Here is a 23074-nt window from a genome sequence, read left to right as displayed (position 1 = left end):
TTCCTCTCAGAAACACTGAAGTGATCTTTTTAATGTTTTTTGGCATCACAAACTAAGACCTAGTCAAATGACAGAACAAGCCCCTACCACAGGAAGTATCACACTAGACCAATTATTTTCCTCATATATCCTTCCCTAAAATCCCAGCCCAAGTCCTGCAACTCAAACCACATAAACCATCACAATACATGAGTCTTCAATACCTAGTTAATTGTCTATATAATCATCTTCTATTCTAACTTCAGCTATTCTTTGCCTTCATTTCCTCATAATGATAGGTTTTAAAGCCCCATAGATAGAATGGGCATTGAGGCAAAGAGGGGGCATTATTTTGAACATGCTTTTAAACATGGAAGCCTATTTCCAACTCCAAGACTTGATGCCAGACAGCATCAAGACAACTTCTTCCCTTTTTCTCCACTGCATTTTTCTTAGTATTCATCAGAAAATAAGTTTCCCTCAGCTACTCACATCTACTGAATTTAACTTCTACAGGTACTTTGCAAATCAGCTTTCCATGCCACGCTGAAAAGCTACATCAGTCAGGACCTCCACAGCTATTACTGATTTGAGGTATCTGCTTGACTGCAAAAAGTAGTTTTGCTCAATTTTGAGCAGTCAGTTGAACTGAACTGAGCACAGATCCAGTCAGTTTGACAAAAAAAATTATCTAGGTTTAATCTCCTTTTCCTTGTAGTTTCTTATCTGCACATAAGAGCAGTAACAGTTCTCGTTTCCCATGCTCTGTCTCTTTAGTTTCTGGCACAGGCTATGTTCATATGGAATTTAGAACAATTGCACTTTCAATTTCAACTGGCATCATTATATAGCATTTCTAATGTGTTTAGGTGCAATAGGTTTGAATCTTGTTTTATCTTTATTTTTTCCCTACTCCCAAAAAACATCTGAATATCCTGTGTGGAAGGGACTAGTAGTTGGTTTACTATATACTTTGAAAGCAAATACAAATAAATGTATTACAACTGAAACTGACAGTAAGTTTTTCATAATCTACGTGGGAACTTGTTTCTTACTACAGAGCTATACTGTAAGTTATATCCAGGTACAGCTTTCACACTTACCTTACAGGACTAGATCCTACAAGTGCCAAAATTTAGAACATTCCTTACTGAGAAAGCATCTTATCTCAACTCTGCATCTTGAGCAGCTGGCTCTTTTGTTACTAATACAGCTCCTATGCTCCAAGAGACCCTGTTTCCCAGCATTAGCTTGATTTACTGCAGAACTCCTCAGGCACTGTACCATTGATTTTTTTTTTCCCTAACAATGAAAGTAAATGGAAGGAGAACAGAAAACAATGCTCTAGAAGATGTAATCCTAAAAATTCTTAATTATGGTTCACTTTAATTTTCAGGTACCACAGTACAAAATAGCAAACACCAAACATTTTGGACTAACAAGACAGCTGCCACAAGTCTATTAGACACTTTCCACTTTATGTCACTGCCAGTGACATCTCTGTAACCAAACCTGGATTACATACTTACACTTCAGGGGCAAGAGTGACCTGCAGAATTCAGCCTAGGGAAGCATTACCTTAAGCTGCTAAGTAGCGACAAAAATTGAAATAAAGCAGCAAGGATTAACCAGAATGTATTGTGTAGAAGCACAATACCGACTTGTTCCATCCACTCGAGCTTGAAAACCACACCTCAGTAGGCTCATACCATAAGCACACAAGAAAATATAAAGGAGAGATGTAAAATATGTGGGCCGCATGTTTAAATTCAGTGTCACTAAATAGATTCTGCTGCTTTTGTTCATCAGCTGCCGAAACAGGATTCAACTTAACCACGTACTAAAGCAGGTCAACCTTAAACCTAAGGAAAAGGAATATGACTGAAGTTAGAACAGCACGTTAAGAGGTGAGCAGAGCTAAGAACGTCAGAAGATGTTTTTTTAGCTCACACTTAGGACTTCAACTGTGATGCTATCTGGCCTTCAGCCCAAACACACTGTTCTTCTAGCCCATGAAGAGGAATAAGCTATGAAGGCAACACTGACTAGGTCTAAAACCATGGAGTAGCTAAAACTGCTTAAGTTGTGCAACTGCAGGTAATATTTCTTTCAGTAAGTCACATCAAAATCAACTTGAAATACCCTTATATATAGTGAATTTAATAATGATATTAAATATATTCCCTTCAACATAAATTTTTCAGTAAGCCATTAATTTACTGATACCAATTTCTTAATCTTTTTGAGTACATATTAAAACTAGAAACAGCAAGTATTCAATGCTTGCATATATTCTATCCTGATGGTCTGCAAACTGTATATGCTTCCTGAGTGTTTCTTAAAGATCTACAAAAAAGTTACAGAAATAAAACTAAGTCAATCTTCTACACAGAATCCTACAATGCATACCTACCTTGGTTTTCACATTCAATACCAACATTTTAATGAGATTCTTAAGTTTCCTCTTCTTCTTAAGGATTTTAAAGTGTATCTATGTGTACACATTTATGTACATCCATAAATCAAATATATAAAAACAGAGAAAATCTACTGTAAAAAAGCATGCCTGAGAACACACTTTTAACAACATAGAAAGGGAAAGCAGAATGCAAGTCATTTCCCCCTGCATAGAAGCTCATTAATTACAGTGATCCGAACTTAAAAAAAAAAACCCTACTTCAATGGTATTTATCTTGGAGGGAGCCAGACAGCCAGACTGGACTTCTTATGCTGGTTTTAGTGCCTTGAATTCCACTAAGCAGCTTAATGGCATCTTAAGAATGCGGCAAAGTTTCAGCCTCAACACATACTTGCAGCTTCCATGACAGACACCGTCACTCACTCAGCACCTGGGGTTTCTGAGAACTAAGTGAAGACATACAAAGCTAAAGGGTGCTGTGCTTGGGAGAAAATATGAGATAACAGGAGAAATATGAATAGTGGCAAGGTATTCTTCACAAAGGTGCTATAGTCCATCAGCCATAATGGAGGGAAAGCATTCCAAGTCACAGCTAGAAATCCAGCACTTGTTAACATCATGGCCAACATACACATCCACTTTATTCAACTGGAGTTTAGACTCAATTGTAATTACAAGGGCTTCATAGACAGATGAGCAGCATAAGGAAGAGGAAAAGCATCTACAGAATTGAGTTTGTGACCTAGCAACAAAGGACAACAGAAAGTCTCATGTCTAAATGCTGCCTTTGTCTTTAATAGTGAAGTCTTCTACTAAGCCTTCCTGATTACACATGAGCTATTGAGTCTGGAAAGAGATGCACTATTTGCACGAAAACTTTAAAGCAAGCTGAAGACATACAGGTACATGGGACCAGAAAGAATAATGGTTGGTGGTTTAAAAGCTACCCAGTGGCCAATTACAAGCACTGCCTGATTCCTGAGGAATGTTATCAGCTTTAACATACACATCCTCTCCAGCCATCTGCACTATGGAACAGAATATGCAATCAGTAAGCTCACAGAGGACAACACATTGGTGGAATGCTTGATAATTCTGGGTGGCAGAGCTGCCATTCAGAAACACTCCAAGAACTTTATGAAACACAATCAAGGCAAAAACCAGATCCCTGTACTTGGCACAAAAGTACCCATCCATTAGCACAGGCTGTGGAATAAATGGCTAGGACTACTTCTGCAGAAAAAGATGAAGAGGTTCTGATGGACAATAGATTAGACACAAATCATCAACAGACTCTCGTGGCAATGAAAGTTAATCACATACCAGGCTGCATTAGTGGGCTTAGAGGCAGTGGATTGAGAGGAGCGATTGTTCTCTATGCTCAGCACTCACACTCATCTGGAATACTGAATCTGGTTTTCAGGTCACTTCCCCTGCCCACCAAAGAGATGTTGACAAACTGGAAAGAGTCCAGAAGGCTATTACCACAATGGTTGAGGAGACCAAATCCAAACGAGAGGCTGAAGGGGGGCAGGCTTACAGAAAGGAAGACTACATGGAGCTGGGAGTGGCACAATCTGATAGAAGTCTTCCACTACTTAGAGGTGAAGGTTATAGGTAAGAGCCAGCCAAACTTTTCTCAGAGTTACAGAGCAAAAAAGTAAGGAGACAGAGTTGGCAACTGACAGCAAAGAAAATTGCAGCTGGACATTAGGAAAATATATTTTAAACCAGGAAGGTTGGTAAACACTAGAACATTAGCCCAGAAAGGTGGTGGAATCTTCACCCTTGGAAACTTTCAGAACTATGCAGAGCTCTGAGCAACTCAGATTAGCTTTGAAATTAGCCCAGCTTCAAGCAGAAAGCTAGACTATAGTGTCTGCAGAAGTCCTTCCTTACATTAATTTTAGGATTTCATCTAGAAAGAGACTGGATCAGAGATCCCCACTGCTAATTTTGACACCAAATTAATCTCCATATGAAAATACTAGCCACCACAGCAAGACAAGAAGTCCCTCTTCTGTCACTATCCTTTATCTGAAAACACCCAGAAAGATGACAACCCCTGAAGAAAGGCAAAACCAACGCTACTAATCCCAAACAGTCTCTTTAGACTTCTTGAGCTAGAGATAGGAATTCTGTACATCACAGGTGTTTCTCATCCATGAGCTCTACTGGTTGCTGTTGACCTGTAGAGTTTCAGCACTGCAGTATCCTGTGGTGAGACATTTCACAGCCTCACACATTATGCGAGAAAACTCTCCTTGGTTTTGACTTGTCAACTGCTGGCCTAATTTGAAACCCTTTATGTTCTTGTCTTTGGAAGCAAAAGAGGGAATATTCATTTTCTTCTGTGCCTCTCATGTCTCTTGAGCCTGAAGAGGCTCTTTCTAAATCATTCTTCAAAGACAACCATTCCAGATCTCTTACGATACTTGCCCTTCTGTAGACATTTTCCAGTTCTGCTATATCCTTCAGCAGGATGAGGGAAGGGAGAAAATAAGGGTAACTCATATTACTCGGAAGAAGAAACCACTGTGGATTTTCACTGCTACATAATGAGGCTCTCCATTCTTCCCTTCCATCCTAAATTTGTCAAATTAACCCAGTCATTCCCAGAAAAATATTCACTATAACCCCAAAGATCCCACTGAGCAACGATGATCATTTCTAACTCTGCTATCTACATAAAATTAGGACCATTTCTTCTTTCCACCATACCCAAGAACTGTATCACACTATACCTGCCAATATCTAATTTCATCTATTTTAATACTCAGTCTCATTTTTCTCTAACGCTGCACACTTGAGTTATATCTGCAATACCTTATCTTAGTAGCATCAAGGAGAGCAAATCATTTCAGGACTCACTATCTCCTCCAGGCTGTACAAACACCTGAATATCAGCAGTACTGACCAGCACAACACTAATACTAGCCTTCTTCCATTACTGAGGTCAGCTACCAAATCTTGATGTTTGTTTCTTACCTTGCCTTGTTACCCACCCATGTAAGAACTTCTGCCTTCTGGTAAGGGATCTCAAAAATCCATTCAGTAACACCACTAAGCTATGAACTAAATCCACCACCACTTTTTTCCCCTCAACACTCTTTGTATGCCATGACTTTTTAGAAGTCATGCTAACGGATGTACATTATTCCCTATTTACTAGTCAGGACAGTACTACTGTACTATTTTATTTATAATAAGCCATTGATTGGGAGGGGAAAAAAAATAATCAACTGCATGTATTAAGAATATCACAAAAATTCTACTTAAGTAGAGGCACTGAAACAGTCTTTTACTTTGTCTTTCTTCCACAGCTATCAAAACAACTTTTCAGGTTATTTCAGCATTTGTCAGAGAGAGGACTGGACTCAGGAAAAATAGATTTTTTTTCCCTAAACCCAATAAGCTTATTTTATAATAAGCGTTACATCCTACATTTCTACTCCTTTAGAGGTGCAGTATGTTGGGCCAAAGTGTGATGCCTACTATGTGAAACTTTAAATACCAGCCTGAGGCTTCCCATCAGGTTTTGTAACTGGTATATAGTTATACTGAAAGACTGAATTCTATATTTCTTTCACAATTAAAATGTTTGTGAAAAACATAAGCCTTTAACCTCCCCCAGGGTCTAGCCTTACACTAGACCTTTAGCACACCAGTTCTCAAACTGATTTAGTCACATCCTGCAATACAGACTACACTCCTTCTTCACTTCTGCAGATTCAAGCCTAAAGCATCCCAAATAAAACCAGAAACTAAAACCTTAACAACCTCTTTCAGACCACAACATTAATCAAAAATAGTTTCTCCTCCACAGTGACTACATATAAAAAGCATTCAGATGCAGCAGAAAGACTCAGAGTAAAAAACAGTTTGTATGGCTATCATTTTGTTGCTGGAAATGATAGATTAAGAGTGATACTTCAAAAAAAGTCATCACAATTGAAGCAAGAATTATTTAGTAGTAAAAGTAAGACCATGAATCATTCCCCAGCCTCCTGTTAACAGGAATTTTCAAAGGGTTATTTTCTAAAACCTGATTTTCACTGAAAACAGTACAGACAACAGAAACAATCATCTCTTACATAGGTTTGTAGTTCTGGAAAACAACATCCAATTTCTCCCTGTACCTGGGAGAAAGAAGTTCATCATGTCTAACTTCTCACAGAAAGACACCTGAGCCTCATGGTCAAAATAAAAGCTGTGGCATGTGGACTAAGTCTCCCTGTGTCACCACCATTTCCTCAAAATCCCATCTGAGACTTCCTTACAGGAGGTGTGGTAAAGCTGTCAACTTCTATTCCTGTGAAGTTGTGGCTGCCCCATCCCTGGCACTGTTCAAGGCTAGGCTGGATGGGGTTTAGAGCAACCTGGTCTAGTGGAAAGGTGTCCCTGCCCATGGCTGGGGGTTGGAACTGGATGAGCTTAAGGTCTCTTCCAACCCAAACCAGTCTGTGATTTTGTGAGTCTGTGAACTTGACAGCATTACCAACTCATATGCAGGAAAGTTTTAGCTACATGTCCCAACTTTACCGATGGCTGTGTGAATCATCCTTTAATGTTACAGTCTCCCAGATGAAAGCAACTCCTTCCCACATAAAGTGTGCATTTACATTTATTTTAACAAATACCTACATCATGTATCTCTTCAAATGAACTGGATCATGGGCAGGAGGGAATTGGAAATGGATCTTTAAAAAAATCTTTTCAGGTACATAAAGTCAGGCAACTCTAACTACTGAGAAGAATTAAAGAGACGGTTCAAGGAAAATAAATTAGAGTCCTACCAGATTAAGTGGGGGGAACCGTTACAGAACTATGCCCTCCTTTCAAGGGTGAGAAAAATCAAGTGCTTCCTTTCCTCAATTGTGTTAACTTATAATACCTGAAAAGCACCAGAGATTTGCATGAATCTACAGGTACCCAAGATAATTCAGTTGAAGACTTTGAGGATAAATAAGCCTTTTCAAATGCCATATATTGTACCCTTATACAAAATTAAGCCCAGCCACAGACAGGTAAGGAAAAGAAAGTGATAAGTACAGTGATGTTTTTGCCTTTGACAAAAACAGAAGCAAAGACAACTTAGTTATACTTTATGCAAAAGTATAAAGTATACTTTATACATTATGCAAAAGGAAATATTTTTGCATATACTATATGCAAAAGGAAAGAGGAAGTATGAGAACATGGAAGAAAAACTAAGCACCTCCTAAGTAGTTTTAGTAAACAGTGTCAAGAGAAAAGGTAAACTCAACAAGAAACACCTTTGAGCATTAAGATGTCTCCTTGAGACTAAACTGGATCACCATGATCACCTTCAACAAAACAGAAGAGGACATGCTACGCACGATGCTATTTGAAAAGTGAGGCAGAGTACAACAAACAGTTGCAAATCTGCCCCTCAAACCAATAACAATTAAGTATTTCCATACTGAAATTTTGTATTTTTATACACTATTTCTTCCTCTGTAATTCTTGGATTATTTCAGAACTGAGTCAGCATCATTATTTGTCAATGAACTCATCCAAAAATGTAAGATGTGTCACCATTTATTCACAGAATGAATTCTTCTGATGGGTGGCTCTTATCAATCCCTTGAATTAGCATTATTTTCCATGCTCTAGACAAAACCAGAAAAGGAAAAGAAAGTTAAAAGAGAGGAGAAGTAGTATTTTTCAGGGATAAGAGGCTAGATTTCGGTTTAATTAAGTGCAATTATTAATACAAACTCTTGAAAAGAAACAGATCAAACCAGAAAATTTTATAAGCCTAAGTACAGTTGCAAGATCATTTTGACTTAAAACCAGTTCATTTTAAAAACAGTTTCAATGTAGCTTCCCTTAGTTAAAATCAAGTCAGTTTTACAACTTAGGAAGACAATATCGCACATTCTAGAGCAGATGTGTCTAGAAAGAAAATAGCAGTATAATATTCAAAGCTGCTACTTCAATACAGGAGAGAATTAGCAGTGAAAACTTGGACTATCCATCTGCCACACACATACTTACTCAACAGAAGTAACTATAATCCTTCCAAATATTATCCTTTTCCACAAACTGCTAGAAACTTCTTACTGAATACATTATGAACTTCTGAACAAGGCTTCCAACTACAGAATTAAGTGCTTTACAAAGCCATTTTACAGTTATATGAAGCTCTCTTGCATCCCTATATAAGCAAATTGAAAGCCATTTTAGAGTCCCGGCTACAGCCACACTGGGGACATCAGAGACCAGGCATTTTGTATGCACTTGCTTACAGCTGCCATCTTGGACTCATGCCTCAGAAGAAATTTCTTCACTCTTCTCCTTTTAGTAGAAATATAAGAGTACTAATAAAAACCTTAACATTCCTCCCTATCCAGAGCAGCGGTCAAGCTGCTAAGCTAAGGTCACACAGCAGGTTTGTGCCTTGAGCAAGTCCATTTGTTTTGATCCTTCCTTCTTCTCCAAATATTTGTTCATTTTAATCACAGTATCACCTCTTTCATTTAAAGAGGTTACCGTCCTCCTGTGTGTTTGCAAAGTTCAGACACTGTGATACTGGCTGGAGCCTTTAGGCTTGAGATCCCATTTCCAATCAGACCACTCCCAAAATAACTTATTCCAGCTAAAATAACAGCACTTCTCCTAAGACAAATAATTAAGGATTATTGATTCAGCAGACCTGTATCAGCATATATGGATGACCGAAGTTCTACTCAAGATACCTGTTGTACTTTAGTTCTTACAATTGAAGGTAATCAGCCAAGCACTGAAAAAAGCTCAGGTGAATCAGAAGTAGGTCATAAAACAGTTAAATTACTGGTTATCAAAATAAGGATATCTTTACAAAAACTTGCCTTATTTAAATAAGCAGTAATAGACTGTAAGTGACCAAGTAATATGGCATATTTCACATTCCGAGTTAGAAAATACTTCCTATATAGTGCATCTTCAGGCTGCAAGCTATGGGAGGCCAAGAGAACAATGAAGGCAGTTTAAGTTTACAAGGACTGACAAATTTTGCCAATATGCCCTTCTAGCAAATATCTGCCAAAACAGTACTTTCCTAAATCAGTGGACCCCAAAGGCACACTATTGTGCTGATTCATATAGGAACTACTGCACTGAAAAACCATGGGAAGAGGTTTAGAGAGAGAAAAATTGACAATGGGTGGTCCATGTCATCTAGTGAGAGTTCCAACCCTATCACACAGAGCTATGAAGCATTTTCCTCCTACTACAGTATCTAGCAAATGTTTGAAGTTCATCTTTCCTCACGTTTCCCAGCCCTTGAAAAACACTCGCTAAGCAAAGAACCAAAGTTTTCACAGATATTCTTGCCTTATGTCAACATTTAAAGACCCCACGTTAGCTACCATCCAAGCACATTATTTCTATACCAGAAAACATACACAAACCAAATTCACAAGGGCACTGTCCTGTGAAAACACTACAAATCAAGTTTGCAACTGCAGCTGTGAATTGCAACATCAGATAAGTATTTGCTTTGAAGATAGTAACAGAAAGTCTTCTGTAAAACGTTTGAGAGTATTTCTCTTGAAGTATTTTCCTACAGGCACAATGGAATACTGATGATCAAGCACCATCTCTAGCTTATGGCCACACTGTTCCTTATTGCTTTTTCCTGCCTTTTCTTCCTTCATCAATCACTTAAAAATGTATTTTATAGGGAGTGGAGCAGAGACCAGTTCCCATAGGAGCCAGCTCCTACTTTAGCTGCTTTCCAATGTCAAACTTCTTCTGAAGTTCCCACAGTATCATATTTTTCTTATACCAGAGTGGTGCACAGAGCCCTGTGCAGAACAGCAGCAGCACAGAAGATGTCACACTTGTTTGCTGACATGCACAATGTGTCAAAACAGGAAGTGCATTATTCAACGGCACATGAATGCTTGGTATGGACATTCAGTGCACACTCAGTGAGTCAGAGCACTCAGCTGGAAGACTGATTTAGTGTGAGATACAAGTGTTCACACTGAGTTAGTACAGAGCTGACTATTACCATTATCCATGTTTAGCTTATCATGTCAACCTTCTACTTGAAGAGTGTTTTAGACGTCAAGTAACAATCTAGAAGTGCCACATACATGTTTTTTGTGCACTGATATACTGACAGTGCATTAGATGTTGGAAGCTCTGTTACTTCTGTCCTCAAGCTCTGCCTGAACCACTTTCACTGAACAACTTTTGCTGCTGTATGTTCAAAGTTTTGACAAAAGTACTATATGGCTCATAATAACACAATCCACAGCTATGCTCAAAACCAACCTACAGTGAAGCATATAAATGGGGGGGGGGGGAATAAAGCAGTGCAACCAATTATACAAAAAATAATCCTGCACCTTTTCTACTTCTGCGAAAAGAAGTTGACCTGAGCTGTTTGACATCTTCATCAGCGACCTAGATAATGGGTCAGAGTGCACCTCCAAAGTTTGCAGATGATACAAAACTGGGAGGAGCTGCTCATGCCAGATAGTTGCACTGCCGTTTGCAGAGGCCTCAACAGGCTGGAGAAGTGGACAAATGAGAACCTTGTGAAATTCAACAATGGGAAATGCCAAGTCTTACAGTTGGGAAGGAACAACCACATCCACCAGCATGTGCTGGAGACCAACAACCTAGAAAGCAGCTTTGCAGAGTAAGACCTGGGGGTCCTGGTGGACAGGCTGCCCATGAGACAGTGACGTGCCCTTCCACCAAAGAAGACCAACAGCATATCTGGGAAAATCACAGCCAGCAGGTGAAGGAAGGTGATCTTTCCCCTCTACTCAGCATAAGTTAGACCCATCCAAAGTGCTGTGTCCCGTTCTCAGCCTCCAGTACAAAAGAAACATGGACATACAGGAGGAAGTGCAGCAGAAGGCCACTGAGATAAGTAACAGAGTGAAGCATCTGACATACGAGAGGCTGAGAGCACTGGGGTTGTTTAACTTAGAGAAGAAAAGGCTCAGAAGAAGCCACATCAATTTGTATAAATACCTAATAGGGGGGGAGTAAAGGAGATGCGGCCAGACTGCTCTCAGCAGTAACCAGTAGAAGGACAATAGGCAATGGACATAAATTGAAATACAGAACATTCCATGTAAACAAAAGATTTGGTTTAAATACCATAGCACTAGAGAGGATGGAGTCTCCATCCTGGAGATAATCAAGAACAGCCTGGACATGGCCCTGAGCAAGCTGCTCTAGCTGACCCTGAGGGTAGGCTGTAAGACAAGGCTGTCTCCAGATATCCCTTCTAACCTCAGTTCCTCTGTGATTCCACAGACTCAAGATAGAAATGCATCATATGATCCTATTTTCCTCTCAGTTTCCCTCTTTAACAACCAGGTAAACATGGCATTTACATGAGAAATCAGCATTTTATTAAATCTGCTGCCACCATTTCCCCTGCCACAGCTGCCAGCAAGAGAAGCCAAACAGCAGCTCTGAAAAGGTGCTCAGACATTCTGTGCTTCTACAGCTCTCCTGATCGGCTGTTTTTGAAAGCAGTTGCAGTCCAGCTAACCCTGAACTGTTTGCCAGTGAAGAGCCCAGATAAGAATATTTTCACAAGTGATCATCCCTGCTTTCAGGCCTTCCACTTTCAGGGTCTTACTCCATACAGTTTGCTAGTTCAGTTTAATGATTATTCATACTTCTAACAATATGAATGAATTATCTGGCTTCCTGTCATCACCTGTTTATTAGCGTTTCAGCAACGAACTACAGTAACAATGTTCGCATTCAGTCATTTTTAAGTTGTCAGCTTTCATGTTACATATTCTCAGATGAGACCAGCACAGTTCTCTATTAGAAGGCTTTTTAATTAAAAAAAGGGAAAAGAGCACTTTAAAGGAAGAATAGCTGGCAACCACTTGTCCTTGAGAAGGGACTGGATTGAGGGAAATCCTCAAGTAGTACTTTGTACACTTAAATAGCTTCCCTAAATGCAGCTGAACAAGTCTATTTACTTCTGCTGAGCTGAACTGTTGAAGAATGGCGGAAGCATTTCCACTCCTGCAGCAACTACAGTTTAGCTATGGAAAAGGGATTCCCCTTTGCAGTTTTAAGCAATCTTTTACATGAAAGGCACTCTGTGGAACATACTGCAAATGTAGAACTATTGCACAACTATTATCTAGTGATGTTGGCATGAGGAAGCTTGAGGGAGGAAACAGGAAGGATATAAACACAAGTCTCCAATCTTTTACATTTTACTCGCATCAGGAAGGATCACCAGCATCCAGAGTGCCAAGAGAACCATCTGAGCTACTGTGTTGGTGGACAAATGAAGAAAAAAGTAGAAATTCTATGGATTCATTTCTCACAGCACTGGAATAAACTGGAAATGAAAACTCACAGAGGCTCAGTTCCACATAAACTTGTAGGCACCTGCCTCCTGATGAACAAAATGGGATTTGATCTCAACTTACTTTGGTAGACTTTAGCCTTAATGCTCATTTCTCCCTGCTGCTTTTTCACCTCCACCACCAAAAGTGTTTTGATATATGACTCACAGTTAAGAACATTTAAGAGGACATATTCAAAAGATCTGAGCAGACACTGTTCTGACAGGTTTTTTTTAAACAATGAAAAATACTATTAAAGGTTAGAGGAACAACCCAGAAGTTGAATGGGTGCTGCGAAGAATCAACAAACATTACCTTTGCTAGGAAATTAAGAGTTTCAGTGCAAGGATGTCTCACCCTCGTACTATTTAGCTTCCCAACTTTACAAACAACATTCCATTCTCTCATGTATATTTTTGTTGAGATTTTTCAGGGAAAAAGAATGCTTGTGGAAATAAAAGAATTAGTCCAAAATACTCTCTACCTTTTAAATGCCTGGCACTTTGACAACTCATCTTAAGACATAGGCAGCAAAACAAAACCTCACTGATCCTCGCTGCCAGTAATTTTTCAGGAATGCAACAAGCAAAGCTGTGATAACAACTGGAATACATCTAAAACACAGTCTTAAAAAGATCTTAACTTTAAATGCCTTCACAGTGTTCTGGCTGTGGAAAGTGCTAGAGTGCTCTTCACAGCTATTTTAAATTTTAAGCTTGATGCTGTCAGCTGCAAAGTACTCCAAGATGACAGAAAGAAGCCTTCAGAAGTAAAATGGGACACTTTGTCCTACTGTTTCTTGGACGTTAGAATGAAACTAGGAGAGTGGAGAAGGAGGATGTACAGAAGAACAACATGGCTAAAAAGCCTGCAAAACAAACACCGCAAAGAGCACACAATACTCAATGTGTGAAAGTACAGCACGATCTTGGCACAGCAAAGTTTACTTTGCATAAGCATCTTCTATAGATAAATGTTGATATGCCAACATGAGAGACATTTAAATAAGCATTTTGCAACAGAGATCCTTCTCCTAGCTGCCTTCCACAGTTATCGCTATTTATGTGGTAGACCTACTGCCTACACAAGACTTCAAACAAAGGTTTCCATTGATTCCTAGGAGCATCATCCTTCCAGTTGAACAGTTCTCAGAGGCGATGACCTTAACGCTCAGCATCGAGTCCTTCATTTGCTTTACAATACCTAGTTAAAGCCAAAGACCACCTATGCGGTCTTGGGAAACTACCAGCCTCCAGTTAGACCTAGGACCTTAACGAACACCCCATGCTTTTACCAAACTGTAAGTACTCCGCTTATTCGCCTCCACAGGCCTCCAGTCTTTCCCAATGCGTTTGTCCCTCTTTATGTTTTAAGCTCATCTCCATCTTTGGGGGGACCAAGAAGCCAGGGAACCATATTCTACTACCACCTCCACTCCCTCCCCTTTCACACGTCTCCTAACAACGCCACGTAGATTCAGCTGATCATCTGGGATGAGCATTTAAAGAAACCCTCGGTCTTCTCGAGCCATCATCATCACTCACACGCCCCTACACCCTCTCTCCCCCAAGCCCCACTCCCCCCTCACATCACCCCTCGCCACAAGGACCTCACTTCTCCCCCGGCTTCGACCGGCTCCTACAAGCCCTCAACGACCCTTTTTGTGTCCCCAGCGAGGCCGGGGGCCTCCCCTTTCACCTCAGGGCACGGAGACACCCGTGGAGAGCGGCATATTCCAGGCACGTCCCTCTCCCTCAGCGGAGGGGGAGGGGACGGGAGCAACCGTAGCGACAGAAGCCGAGACACCAAGCGGAGGAAATCAGGGACGGGCGGGCAACTACGTGGTGGGAATCCCTCCCCACCCCAACCCCGGAGGCTCCTGAGGCGGGGAGCGGGACGGAAGGGGGGGGGGAAGCTAAGGAAGACCAGCTTGCCAAACCCCCATCTCCCTCTTCAGCGCTGCTCCGACGGGACACCAACGGGTTTACCCTCCCTTCCTCCGTGCCAGGGGAGGAGAAGGAGGCTCGGCACCCACCTTGAGAGTGGGATACTCCTGCACCTTCAAAGTCATTGAGAGCTGAGCAGCTGATTCCTGCACCGCCATCTTGGATTGGGCACCGACCTCCTCCCTCCTCCTCCTCCCCCGCCCTCCCCCAGCCCGGACCGACGGAGCTACCTACAGCGCGCGCGCGGCATGACGGGCAATAACCGGCTTCCTCCGCCCCATCCCTAATAGAGACGGGGCGAACCAACGGCCGAGGCACGCCCCCTTTCCCCCCTCCCCGCCGGCATTGTGGTACGCTCCACGGGACAGTGGTGGCGGAAGAGCAACAGCGGGGAGAGAGGCGTCAACCAATGAGAGCCGTCCTTTCGCACGGACCGTTCGTGCAGGTTGAGTTTGAGAAGCCGCGTCTGATTGGGTAGTGCTCCGGGAATGGGCGGGGCCTCCTAAATGCGCGGACAAATCAAGTGGCGGGACGGCATTAAGATAGGCGGGATTTTCGAGGTTTATGGACATCCAGCCAACCAATCGCGATAGGGAGAGCTTTCCAGTCGCCCAATCAGAATCTCTCTCGCTCAGTAGGTGGGACCTAAAAGTAAATTTTGATGGTGACGGCCGTTTTAACACCCCCCCGAGGTGTCCGGAAAGGGGAGGGGCGGGGCGAGGGGCGGAGCCTGGTGGGAGCGTTTTGATGGGCAGTACCCCTAGCCAATCCGACTGCGCTACCTTGTTGACGGGCAGAGAACTGAGCGAATGGGTAGCAAGTCTGGGGAGGGTGGGCGGGGCAGCGGCAGCCCGGCGTGTGGCTGTGTGTATATTGGCCGGGGAGGGGAAGGGAGGGGGCCGCCCCTAGTAAGTTCCGTGGGGAGGAGGGTGTGAGTGAGTGAGAGTCAGTGAGGCGCAGGCGGCGGGAAGAGGTTTAAATAGCGGACACAGCGTGAGTCCCCTTTCCCTTAGTTCCCTCTCCCCGGTGCCGGGCTCCCCGCCCGTGCTCGCCGCTGCGCTCCCTCAACCGGGGCAGGCAGAGGCGCCCGGTGCCGCATCCCTTCCCCAGCCCACCGCGGAGCCGCTTGCCCTCACTGCTGAGGGGGGGCGGCCCTCAGTCGCCTCACGCCGCGGGGTGGGGGGAGGCCGCGGCGGGTCCCGCTCCCGGGTGGCCCCGCGCTAAGTTTCCCCCGGTGAGGTGAGGCGAGGCGAGGCGAGGCGCGGGGCGGGAGCCGCTCCTTCTCTCCTTCAGCAACCGGGCCGGTCTCGCCTTCCCCGCGGGGCAGGGGGGTGGGGAGAGGAGGGGGGTTGGCTCCCGGCCGGCCGTTGAGAAGCGTGCCCGGCAGCTTGTCCCGCCGGCCCAACGCCGCCCCCCCTTCCCTGGCCGGGAGGGTGCAGCAGCCCTGCAGCTACTTCGGGGAGCGGGGAGAAGACATGAACTCCCACCCCGCTGCCCTCGCCTCCGTGCTGGGCACGGAGCTGCCGCTGCCCCCCGCACTGATCACCCGCCGGTGCCCCGGTGCCGGCGAGCGCCACGCTTTTAGAGCCGCGGGGTGCAGTTGTTTCTTCTTTCGTTATTTCTTGTGTTGGTCGGGTTTGCCGGTGCCCAGCTGTATCTGGAAGGAGTTGTGGATCTTTCCAGCCGCAAGGGCTTGCTTGTCTTGCTGACCTCTGTTCAGTCTCTGCGAGCGGTCCACGGGAGTTGGTGGGCCGTAAGGTGAAAAGCACTGGTTGAAAGGAGCGGTGATTCCTTTGCTGAGCATACGTGAAATGTTTCGGTACTAAACCCAAGAGGGTTGATCCTGCAGACTGTCTCTACTTGTGTGTCTGAGGGAATAAAATCACTTTTTGGAGTGTTAATCCCCGGGCTATTGACATGGAAGCTGTTTTCTTGGGAATGTGTAGAGGGCAGTGTCAACCATAACACATAACCCTCTGAAGGAAGCCCTCTGTGAAGCTTCTCACTGTGCTTTGGGTACCTCAGTCAAACGGGAGGCACTTTGTCAGATCTTTAAGCTCTGAGTTCTGAACCATAACTAAGTGAAAACGTACTGATCGGAAGCTGTGCATGCAGCAATACGAACTTGCCTCTCTTGAATTCAGTGGCAAAAGTTGTTTCTCAATGCAGGTGCTTGCTGTTGTCAGCAGGTATGTTTCAGGTAGTGTGCTGTTGTGGTTTCAGGCTTTAAAGAGCCCCCCAAACCTGTATCCATTGATGTGGCTTGTTTTCTGTCTTTCCTAAACATTGTGGTTATGTTATTTCTGGTCTGCAGAAGACTGTAGAAAAAAATAAACACAACTATTTGCAGGAAGATAAAACACTGGTAATACATGTAATGGTTTGAAAGAGCAAGTCCTATTTAACAAATGTGTTTCTTAGAATATTCAGTAACATTATTTATTGCCAATGTGCATGGGCCCTGTTGCAGGGGGAGCATCTGTCCACCACAAAGAGCTGGTGATAAATAAAAGGAAAAGTGTCATGTACTTGAGGGTTAGATTCTCTTCAGTTTTTGACTGCAAACTGTTTACTTGTGTTTACTCTGAGCATTCAGTTGGGTACTGAACATCATCAGCAAATGTATGTCTAAACATAGTTTGCCAAGCCCAAACCAAGTGCAAAGCCTTTGTTTAAAAAGTATATTAGTAAAACATTTGTGTTAGTTACACCTGGGATTAACATTCATGTCTAGACTTGATCTTGGGGCCAGATTCTGCAAGAGGATTTGTGTAATGAGGATTTTTGACTCCATTAAGGCTCTGTGCAGGGAACGGTTCACCTGAGCTTGTCAAGTAGGGGACTGCAAACTTAGTTGTTGCTGTATTTACAAACATCATTATGTGACATTGTAAATCCTTCCAGTTGCCTCTGTCTTAAATATTTTGTAAGCTAATATTTGGAAGGAAATATGCTGTTCAGTATTCCATATCATTGATGTTGCAGAACAGCTTGAACATGACAAACTTCAGGCCTGTGATGCTTACAGGGACTGAAGAAGTGTGATTTCCCATGTAATTTACTAAGTCATGTATGTATTTGTCCACTTATGTTTTGTGTAATCTCTTAACGGTCCTTTGTGACAAAACTAGCTAATTTAATGTGAAACAATTTTGGATACAGGTTATGTGCTCAGACTGTATCTGTCTGTAAACTGCAGAATTATTGGTGAAGGATTGTCAGACATTGGTAGCCAAAGTTAAAGGCTTTGCTTAATGGAACAGATGGCCAAGCAACTATCATGTCAGAGAAAACAGCATGTATTCCGTGTATTCTTAGTTTAACACAAGAGGGAGCATGTCTAATCTTTAACCTTTAAATACTGCAACTTCAGAGAGGAAGCTTTACGTGCGGAGTGTCGGCTAATTTATGTCTGGGCTCCATGTGCAAATGTTGATACAACCTATACATATTTCTGGCATGTTTTCAACTTTAGGTTGCAGCTGTTAATTTATAATACAAATGTTGGTGTGATAAATGTGGAGATAAGAAATAAGCTAATGATATTTTGAGCTTGTTAAATCTGTAGTTTCCTGCTGAATTTAACAAAATATTTATGGTTATTTTGTTGTTTTTTTCAGCTATGGTTATTCATATACTGGGTTTGTACTTTGTTCTTTAATATTAGGTTAATAAATGTCTTCTGCTTAACCTACCATACTAAGTTCTAAAGCTGAGACTTCATTTAATTAAATTTAGTTTAATTACCAAGTCAACTTTGCTTTTACAGTCTTATAAATTCTCCTGTGTTATCCTTAAATAGGAACTACGCATTCGGGTCTACTAAGGGGGTTTGTGTACAGCATCTTGTTTATTTTTCCTTGTCCCCTACTGGTGTAAAAGGAAGAATAAAAATGAGCTTCCGTTTTGTATTTCTCAGCATTGTCCATTTGAATCAGAATCTATTAATGCTTGTCCTCGTGTAGTGTCTTATTAATGGGAAACAGCAATTAGTTAAAATTAAGCAGTGTGTACAGAATACTCCAAACCTTTAGGAGAACATTGCTTATTTGGTGGTATCTTAAAAATGTTTCCAGTAGTCTTCTACTTTGCTCCAGATTAATGATTAGAGAAGAACATCTGTCTGCCATTAAGCACTGCATGTAGATATTATGTCTTTCAAAAACATAACTGTATGTTATTTGGTGGAGCAAAGCAGAAACCTTAGGGCTCTGCTTCCATGTGCCAAAGAAAACTGCTGTGGATGGAGATTTTTCTATGCTTGCTTCTCTTCCCTCTTTGTGGACATTCTGACCTTTTTGCTGGGATCGCAGAAGTGACTAAGAGTCACCATCATTTCTTGGTTTAGTAGCAGAGACTGGCATAAGACAGTGATACAAAGTCCTGTGTTGGATCAGGTAGGAGAACAGGTTGTGCCGCTGGCTAGAAGAGCAGTCTTCCTCTGAGCAGATGGGTGGCGATTGTGCTGTCCATCTTAAAATGGACAAGTAGAAGCCTCCACTATATTCTTCTGGTGACTTAGAATGGTTGTGAAATATTAGGACCTTACCTTTAATCTATGGTATTTTTTTTTTCTGGATAATAGAAGAATTTTTGTTAATTTTTAACTACTACTGTGCACAGTGTTGACAGGTTAAGGTGTTCCTATGAAAGCAGCTTGCCTTCAGCATCTGCCAGGCAGCTGCCTTTGTATGACAGAAATGCACAATGACCTGTACTAATATTAGATACCTTGAGAGAGGTACTCAGTAACTGTTCTGACTTTTAGAAGATAACGAGGATGAGACAATTCCTACTGGGGAAATTGTTGCTTTACTGAGTTTCATTAGATCTACTAGTTTACTCTCCAGGGAGTCATAAACTGCAAATTCCTGTTGAATTCCGAGTGCTGTGTGGCCAAGACTAGTGACTGCTGCAGCAGGAGCACCTACAACCAGAGAGTTTATTTAACTTGTGAATGTAAAAGTACTCAGACCTCCAGGTCTCCTGTATAAAGCCTATAGTTAACTTACCCTGTTGCTGTAAGGGTGACCAGCAAACACTGAGTGGTCTAGAGATGTAAGGACTATGTTGATAGAAAAGTGTTGCTAGAGCACTGACTGTATTCTGCCCTCAAATACCAGCCCCAAGACACCTGCAGTCCCATACAGTCCAAGCAAACAGATCAGACCAAGCAGTGGAACGGGGAGCCCAGGAAGTAGTGGAGTCCACATCCCTGGGGGTATTTAAAAGGAATGTAGATGTGGTGCTTAGCGACACGGTTTAGTGGTGGCCTTGACTGCGCTGGGTCAACTGTTGGACTTAATGATCTAAAAGATCTTTTCCAGCCAGAAAGATTCCATGAGTCTTATCCACAGCAACCAAATGTTTGTAATGGATTGCTCTGTTTTAGTGGATGCTACTTGATTTTCTGTACTAGGTATGCAACAGTAGTGTGGAGTCAGAAATTCAGAGCAGAGGGATGCCTAACTTGATGAATTGATACATTGAGTTGTAAGGATGGAATGAACTGCCTGTTGTCTTGACTATTCCCTATCAGTCAAAAAGGGGCAAAACTTAGGCTTTGATTTTCTTGCCCAGCAGACTTCAGGCGATTGCACATTTTTGACATTAAATGCCTATATTTTTACCTTAGAAGAAAGTGGTATTATGACTAGAGTTTTTCTGGTTTTGGTATTGAAACTTTAAGCTTATAACTGAAAAGTGTATTAGTGCATCTGGCTTATGTAAATAGCCTGGAGAAACTGGTGGTTTTATTTCTGTATCTGAAAAGAAATTACCAAGAACGTAAAAAACCCAACACGCAAACAAAAAAGCCTCCCCCCCCCAACCAAACCCCAGCGATTAACAGCAGCAGGAGGGAGTGTCCTGGTGTGCCACAGTTTAGAGCATCCTTGTAAAGCCCGAATTGCAGATCAAATGCTTTGTTTCCTTATTTTAGCATGATTATAAGGGCACTTTCCTTGTCAGGGGGAAACGTAGATTCGCTCAGCAAGTGAGGTTACAAAGTTACCGTAATGGACTGGAGTTGAGACCTCGGTGGAGGCCATTGTCTGTGCTGAATCAGCTGCGTGAGTGCACGATTTAACATCTCTGCTACTCATCTAGTACCTTTCAGGCAAGAAGTTATTTAGAAATTACTCCATTTTTACACAAAACGGTTTTTAGGTGTCAAAGTATTTATTAATTTGCTTTTATATTAAAGGGGGGGGGCAAAATTCACAAGAGAGATCAAATTCTTGTGAAATCTCCTTTTAAAAGAGTATTTGCATTAAAAAAAAAGGCATGTGGGACTGAGTGCTAAAGTGCACAGACTCCTGCAACTTTATGAATGGATGCTTTAAAATGCAAAGGGGGGTGGGGGTTACCTGTGAGCTAATTTTTAGCCATGACCGCTTTTTTGGGGAGGTTATTTTTCTTTCTGAATAACAGCCCCCTGAAAACTGGGGGGGGGGGGTAGAAAGAAAGTGCTGACACAGCCTTAACTCCCGAGCAGTGCCCTGCGTGCTGCTGCAGTAATTGCCCAGGCAGTGCTTGCTGCTTTCCTGCCATTGTGCTTTACATTCCTTTAATTCATTCCGTTTTTAACTTTGGGAAAGTTTGCTATTATTGAAAGCCCCCGGCGGTGTGTGCAAAGCTGGAGGAGTGAGGCTGTCGGAGTAGCATGGACTTGTTCATCTCAGCCTGATCTTGTCAGCAACAGCAAAGCAGAGGGAGAGGAACTCCGGCTGGGGCAGCGCTCCAAAGGTTCGTCTGTTATTTTTATACCTAAATTACGTCTTAGTAGCAAACTACTCGGTTCTCGGAGCGTTGCCGGCGGTGTGGAGGTGCCGGGGTTGGGGATAGGTGTGCGTTTAGCCGTGGGGTGTGTGTACGGGAGGGGAGGTTTTGCCTCGGTGTGTGTCGGGGAGAAGGGAGTGTGTGTGTGTGTGTGTATGTGTGTGTGTGTGCTGCGAGCGGGGAAACGCTGAAGAAGAAGAAACCCTGTTGGTTCTCCATGCAAATGACCGCTTTGGTTGTAACAAAAGCCTTGATGTTAGGCTTGGAAAAATGATCTGACAGTGTAACAACCCCAGGCCACTTTCGCCATGTTTTTGTTTATTCATGTTTCATTCCCTTTTCCGTCGCTATCGCGCAGATGTTTCCAATTTCACTGCTTTTATTTTGTTGGTTCTTTTAACACCGTTGAGCCTTTTTGGAGTTAGCAAGAAAATGTGTGAAAGAATGTTAACAAAACAGAGAGGTGTTGCAGATGTTTATACTTTAGTTCTCGCCTTGCGCCTGACGATACTGGCAGAGGGATACAGTGCATATGAAGGAACGTAAGAAGCATCTGTTTTAACTACCGAGCTTGTAATTTCGAAATGTGCCCATTGTAACTTGAATATTAACATAAAGAGATGGAGTGAGCAGGTTCCCGGTACAGTGGGGCCAGTCGAGATCTCATTTGTTTGCTGCTGTTTTGGGAAAAAGAAAAGGGGGATAAAAAAGAAGGCGACTGAGAGCAAGGAGAGGAATATCTGTGACACAACATGTATGCTCCTAGATAAACTCCTGCCATCTCGGAGTGCCTTTAAATATTTGAACAGCTTCTGCTAAGTCAAATAATAATTGGTTACCCTGAGAAACAAACAAAAAAAAGTCTAATAGAATAGTTGAGCACACTAATGGCAATCTGAATGTAAAATTGCCTTGGATCGTTCAAAGAATTGAATTAGACAGAAAATCTTTTCAATGACAGGCATAGTATCACATTTAAACATTTTAGCTTCTGAGATCCTGGGAAACAACACACACAGTACAGAAATAGCAGAGGTGGTTAGTATGTTATCTTACAGTTTCATACACTGAAATGTAATCGTGTACTAAGGATATTAAAATCAGTCTGGTTTTAGGATTTTATGCTTGTTGAATGCATCGAGGCATACACAAATAAAATCTGGAATCTTAAAGGACAATGATTCAATGTCCGGAGCCGTGGTTAAATCAGATGTGGTAACTATGGTGAGAGGTAAAGTTACTTAGCCTCTCACAGACCATGCATATATGGATTTCTTTTCATGTAATGGAGATTAAGGAGAAAAGGATTAGAAAATCTGAAATTTTGAGCAGGAGACCTGTAGCCTTGCTCTGGGAATTAACCCTGAGGAGGCATTTAGAACAGGGGCAGGGTGGGAGTAAACACTCTCTTGTATATATTGATGATAATTCTAGAAAGGAATCTTTCTGGTTGGGAACATCAACAGCAGCTCATGCATACAGGAATGAAATCAATCCTCTCCATATTAAAATAATCCTCCTACTCCAACAGAACAAAACCAGAACCCAGCATAGATTTTTACATTACTGAGTGACGATGTAAGATCAGGTAAAGTCTGATG

General features: G+C 42.3%; 2 protein-coding genes and 1 long non-coding RNA gene across 5 annotated transcripts in view; 1 reads left to right on the top strand and 2 right to left on the bottom strand.

Annotated features, from left to right (window-relative positions):
- MAEA (macrophage erythroblast attacher, E3 ubiquitin ligase) overlaps positions 1-14931 on the bottom strand; it is a 52363-nt gene extending 37432 nt beyond the window's left edge. Inside the window, exon 1 of one of the 2 annotated variants that reach the window (XM_061466926.1) lies at positions 14783-14931. In XM_061466926.1, the coding sequence (XP_061322910.1) occupies positions 14783-14851 (69 nt within the window). In that variant the 5' untranslated portion in view covers positions 14852-14931. Of the gene's footprint in view, positions 1-14445; positions 14465-14782 lie in introns of those variants that run through there. The other variant, XM_061466934.1, reaches the window with a different exon arrangement.
- Positions 1-23074, bottom strand: part of LOC133276290 (uncharacterized) — a 380765-nt gene that overhangs the window by 108877 nt on the left and 248814 nt on the right. The gene's annotated exons all lie outside the window — the stretch shown is intronic.
- CTBP1 (C-terminal binding protein 1) overlaps positions 15563-23074 on the top strand; it is a 249873-nt gene continuing 242361 nt past the window's right edge. The window contains exon 1 of one of the 2 annotated variants that reach the window (XM_061466796.1): positions 15563-15686. The gene's annotated coding sequence lies outside the window, so the exon portion shown is untranslated. Of the gene's footprint in view, positions 15687-21321; positions 21441-23074 lie in introns of those variants that run through there. The other variant, XM_061466802.1, reaches the window with a different exon arrangement.

This window comes from Pezoporus flaviventris, unplaced genomic scaffold, assembly GCF_033815535.1.
Source record: "Pezoporus flaviventris isolate CSIRO_AGI_PZ_B2104156 unplaced genomic scaffold, CSIRO_AGI_Pfla_v1 ptg000002l, whole genome shotgun sequence".
Lineage (NCBI taxonomy): Eukaryota > Metazoa > Chordata > Aves > Psittaciformes > Psittacidae > Pezoporus > Pezoporus flaviventris.
Note: the sequence above shows the minus strand (reverse complement) of the source record. Positions and strands in the feature narration are given on the sequence as shown.